Genomic DNA, 5,308 nt, shown 5'->3' with positions numbered 1-5,308 from the left:
AAAGAAATAAAAACTCTGCCTAAAAGTTCACAAATAATTAAAAAAACATATGCTAGAATTTTGCTAGAAATTGTAGTCAAGCTTACTGGCCCATCAGAAGACCCCACTCTCTTTTTTTTTTTTTCTTTTCAAAATCAGAACATTCTCAGTGATATCCAATTAAAACCCAATACAATGAACAGGTCTGTCATTAGCAAAAACCAAATAAAATAAATGAGGACTGTTTACTTACACTCAAAAACTATAAATACTGACTCATCTTTTTCTATGAGGTCCCTTGCTACTCTACCTTATGGAGAGGAACAGAGGACAATAGGAGAAGAGAGAGGGAGAGAGGAATCATACACATAGAAGGTTAGATTTATTGAAGTCATAGTTAGACTTGAGTTCAATATCCCGTTTAAATCTTCACTGAATCCTTTCCCCTCCTCCCCAACTTTAGGCTCTGGGATGGGGCTGAGCAGACATTGGGGTGGTCCTAGTGTGAGGGCATCAAGAGAATGGCTCAGCCCCAGGATGGAGACTCCTTTTGACAGAGCCAAGGCCACAGAGCTAATTTGATTTTAGAATTTGATTGATCCAGCGGCGGTAATAGGAAATTCGAGTGAAGACTGCAGGAGGTAATGCATCATGTCTTCCGTAGGAGACAATGCCTCGTGCCACACCAGAACAAATGAGGGGTCCTCCAGAGTCTCCCTGTTAGACAAAGGGGGAAGAGGAATAAGCAAGAAAGGTTGATTCTACCTTGCCCCTCTCAGCCCCGGGCTCATATCATCCAGCCTCATCTTCCCACCTAAGACATGTTCCTTTCCTCATATCAGCATCCGGGAGGATGGGGCAGAGTTTGCTCACATCAACTCCTACCCCCTGCCCAAGTCCTGGACTCAGTAGAAAGTCCTGACCTCTTCACTTCTTGGGAAGATTATGATTTTTAGAGAGGGAGTGATTTCCAAAGAAGAGAAATATGAAATATAGACTCACCTTATATGCTGATTGAATTTTCTTGGGGTTTCCCACACACAACTGGCGTTTCTTATCAAAACTGGGATAATGCTTGCAGTTAACAGGATCCATTAGTCTCAGTTTCACTTCCTGTAAAGTATCTGATCCTGGAGCTATTACTCCTGTCCTTCCCCAGCCAGTTGCTCGACATACTTTCCCATGGTCAATAGGATTGCGCTCTGAAGCAATGGGGACAGGCCCCACTGCCAAAGTCAGGTTGACTTTTTCTTCCAGCTAAGGAAGGAAAAGGACTATCGGTGTCAAGGACAGATTATAGGAGGATAGGGTTGAGGCTCAATGACATTCGGATTCACGAGAAGAGGAGGTGGGGTTTGGATCATAGATTGGGGAAGGTTCCATAATAACTTCTTACATTTACATAACATTTTGTAGAGAGCAAAATGATTTCAATACATGAATGAAAAAAGCATTTATTAGACACTATTTACCAGGTGGTATGCTCAGCTTTTCTCATAACATTTTTGTAATGTAGCTAATATGTTATTATTTCCATTTTACATATGAGAAAACTGAAGTTTGCAGAGGTTAAGTGACTTGTCCCAGCTAGTAAGTAGTTGGAGTTAGAACTTGATTCTAGGATTTCTTTTTTTTTTCTTTTAAAACCCTTACCTTACATCTTAGAATCAATACAGTGCATTGGTTTCAAGGCAGAAGAGTTGTAAGGTCTAGGCAAACAGGGTTAAGTGACTTGCCTAGGGTCACACAGCTAGGAAGTGTCTGAGGGCAGATCTGAATCTAGGACCTTTTCTTTCTAGGCCTGGCTCTCTATCCACTGAGCCACCCAGCTGAACTCTGACTTTTGGATTTCTGATAGCAAATTCAGTGCCTTTTACTAGACTACTCTGATTCTTAAAAAATATAAACCTAAAAACAAGTTATCACAATATCTCAGAGATAGAAGGAATCCCAGAAATCATAGTGCAACCTGTTCCCAAATAGATATACCCTCTGTGACATCAAGCCTTTGCTTAAAGACCTTCAGTGATGGTGAATTCACTACTTCTTGAGTCTTTGGCTTATTGGTTTGGAGTACTTCATGAAAAGTACTTCATGGGTTTGACCTCTGGAAGAACCTAATCTTGAGAAGTAGTATGGTGTAGTGGATAGTGTTGGATTTGGAGCCAGGAAGACTAGAGTTCAAATCCTGCCTCCAACTCTTAGTAGCTGTGTGATCCTTGGCAAACTAATCAAACCTCTTTAAACCATGATCTCCTCATCTGCAAAATGAAGAGGTCGGATTAGGTGGCCTCTGAGATCCTTCTAGCTCTAAATATATTCTTTATACCTATCTGAAATGTCCTTCCCACCCTCTCAAATTTCTATCTGTTGCTAATAATTCTGCTCTCTGGAGACAGGCCTACTGGCTAATCTGCCCCCATCTCCATCTCTGAATGTGTGTACTGGGAATATTGAAGCAAGAATGGAACTCAGACATCGCTTTATTCAACTTCTCAAGATAAGAAAATTGAAGATGTGAAAGTTTAAGTTGGTTGCCCGAGTTGATGTGGCTGAGATGGGTCTAATGCCCAGAACCCATTGACTCCAGTCCTTTGCTTTCTGTTAATTGTTACCTTTAGTAACATGATGTCGTTGAGAATCCTCCTGGGGTCATATTCTGGGTGAGGAATTTGATGTTTGACATTAAGGATCTGCCAGGTTGACTCTTTCTTTTTGATGTTATGTACTCCAAGGGAAACTTTGATGGAACTGTTGGAACAGCAAAAGAAGAAAGAGGAATTAGGGGTTCAAGATCCTTTAAGAAGGGATAATTTTGAGGAATGGGGCTCAAGGACTCTCAGTCCTAGGACACCAGCCTCTCTTTCCTATCTCCATTGCAGCTGCGGCACTCCGGGATAGAATGTAGGACTCAGGCCTTGAACAGAACTGAGGTACTTGCAAAGTGCCAAGACAGCTCCCCAGTTTCCTTCAGAAGGGCTTGAGCCTGCCCACATCAGGACAGGGTGACAACTGGACCTGTCTTGCCTTGCCTCAGGCCACCCTCGATCTAGCCTCCAGGGAACAGAAAGTCCAGAGAAAGGGGTCAAGAATGAAATGAAGAGAAGCTTTGTTGCCCCAATAAGATGAGGAGGAGCCTATGATGGGCTTTATTTAGTTTTCAATAGAAGTAGAGTTGCTAATGACCCTGGTGGCAGCTAAAAGCAGGGTAGTGGTATTCCTGAGAAGGAGGGCCTGGGCAAGAGAGCTGGACTCTTGGATGGTAAGGTTTGAAGTGTGAACTTTATCACTTAGGGCAGTGACTAAAACTGAATGAATTTTGAGGGGAAAGGGTAGATCTCTCCTCAAATAGGAACAGAAATAGTCTTGTTTATTCTTGCTCTATCTCAGACTATATTGAATTCAGGGGCCTCTTCTCCTTCCAGGTGAACAGACCCCAGGAGACAGCAGGGACCCATCAGACCCTGATTTAATGAATCCCTCACCTGGTGATCAGGTGGGGATGGGAGGGAAAAGAGGGCATGAAGACACTTACTCTCCTGCACAATGGGCAGCTGTCATCACGAAGTCCCTCCGAATTAGGAACCCGCCACATTGGTACTTAAAACCATGTTTTTCGATTTCCAGAAATGCCATGTAAGGACGGGAATGTGGAATTGATTCTTGGCCCCCAATAATCTCATCTGAAACAGATCCCCACCAAATATCCCAAACATATAGACATATACAATCGATACAAAACATCAGGTCCATGGAGGTTAGGATTTAAACTATCAGCCACATCACCTCCCACCTAGCCCAAATTCCAGAGGCCTTCCCTCAACCATTATTGTACCTCATTCCTTATTTTTTTCTCTTTTGGAAATAACTCCTGGCTTGTCATCATCATCAACTTATGTCCCCCACGTTACTATTTCATTATAGGACAAATACCTCAAGCTTGAATTCTAACCTTCAGCCATCCAAGCAGAAGCATCAAGTCATAAGCCTCCCTCTTGACTAGAAGAAACTAAGGCTTGTAAGAAAAGGAATGATCTCTCATGGCTTCTCTGGGAAAAGATTAAGCCCAGTCAGGAGTGTCTGCCAGGCAGAAGTATCTATCCTGGGGCACTGCATGTTCTAGGAGCCACATGCACTACTAGGAGTATATGTGGAATTTTGGTCCAATCTTGTTTCTCTGGGAGCAGGAGACTCACCAGCATTAGCCCCAGGAGGCAGAAGAAAAGCCAGCAGGAGCAGGAGGAGGACCTTCATCTTCCTAGAGAAGATACCCAAAGCAGGTGCTGCTTCTGCCCCACCCACCTCCCATCTTCTGGGATTTGTACCTGAGGCAGAGAGAAGAGGGTGGGGCTCACTGACCACAGGAACTCTCTGGTCACGTTTTCCTCCATTGTGGTGGAGTCAGTTATTTGATTAATCATAGCAGCTCTTATTCTTGCCCTAGACTGCCCTCTACATTGTCAGGCAGGAATCCATGAATCTCAGGTCCCAAGTTAAGGTATGGATGGACCAATGCACAAACATTTTTAAAACCACCTACTGTGTGCTACATCCCAGGGCCATATATGCCAAAATCCCAACAAATATAACAATGACAATCAAACCCCCTCCCCACCCAGATCAATACTTGCTCTCAAGATATTTTCATTCTCAACAATGTTTACATTCTGTTATAGTGAGTGATTCTGTGTAAAGTTGACTCTGAAAGCCTCTAAGGAAATGGGTCACTCCTTCTAGATCACAGAAACTAAGAACTGGGCCCTTTTTATCATTCAAAAGAGTAATTGAAGAAAGGATAGAATGGTAGAATTGTAGTGATAAGGAAAATGAATGCAAAGGATATGGGAATAAGGAAATGGGGTGAGATGAGACAAGATAGGAATGGAAAAAAGATGAAATATTAGAGGGTTGGAAGGATGGGATGGAACTGTGGGAAGGAAGATAATGGAGTGAAGGTCAGATTGTTTATAGAGGAGAAAGGAAGATTGATTTCTTTTCCATTGTGTCCCACTTGACTCTGCTGAATCCTGACCAGGGGCATGCCTACCTTTCACCTTTTGGGAGTATTACTCTAGTCCCATCTAGTGATGGGCAAACTTTTTAAAGAGGGGGCCAAAGGAAAGGAAATGCTCATCTGTCAGTCTGTTTCTAAGGCAACTCTTTTGAAGTTTCATTGTATTGTATCCTACTCACTGTATTCATCAGATTAGGAATAATGTCATAGGACCAGATAGAACATTTCAGGGGGCCACATCTGGCCTGCAGGCCATAGTTTGCCCATCACTGCTTTAGTCCATTGAAAACTAAAAACAATCCAGACAAATATGCT

General features: G+C 42.8%; 1 protein-coding gene across 1 annotated transcript; it reads right to left on the bottom strand.

Annotated features, from left to right (window-relative positions):
• Positions 1–364: 364 nt before the first annotated feature.
• On the bottom strand, positions 365–4,233 carry CMA1 (chymase 1). The gene is made up of 5 exons (XM_044662251.1): positions 4,176–4,233; positions 3,515–3,662; positions 2,595–2,730; positions 982–1,236; positions 365–696 (listed from the first exon to the last, which is right to left on the bottom strand). The coding sequence occupies exons 1-5, from the start codon at positions 4,231–4,233 to the stop codon at positions 553–555; spliced, it is 741 nt and encodes a 246-aa protein (XP_044518186.1). The 3' UTR covers positions 365–552.
• Positions 4,234–5,308: the final 1,075 nt, after the last annotated feature.

The sequence above is a fragment of the Gracilinanus agilis genome, chromosome 2, assembly GCF_016433145.1.
Source record: "Gracilinanus agilis isolate LMUSP501 chromosome 2, AgileGrace, whole genome shotgun sequence".
NCBI classification, from domain to species: Eukaryota; Metazoa; Chordata; class Mammalia; order Didelphimorphia; family Didelphidae; genus Gracilinanus; species Gracilinanus agilis.
The sequence above is the reverse complement of the archived record's forward strand: the minus strand, read 5'-3'. Positions and strand labels throughout refer to the sequence as shown.

Excerpts from the sequence above, each read along its gene's own strand:
- CMA1 (XM_044662251.1), bottom strand. The coding sequence starts at position 4,233 with ATGAAGGTCCTCCTCCTGCTCCTGCTGGCTTTTCTTCTGCCTCCTGGG. Across the intron at positions 3,663-4,175 it reads GCCTCCTGGGGCTAATGCTG|ATGAGATTATTGGGGGCCAA; the intron begins GTGAGTCTCCTG and ends GATCTGTTTCAG. Across the intron at positions 697-981 it reads AAATTCAATCAGCATATAAG|GGAGACTCTGGAGGACCCCT; the intron begins GTGAGTCTATAT and ends TTTGTCTAACAG.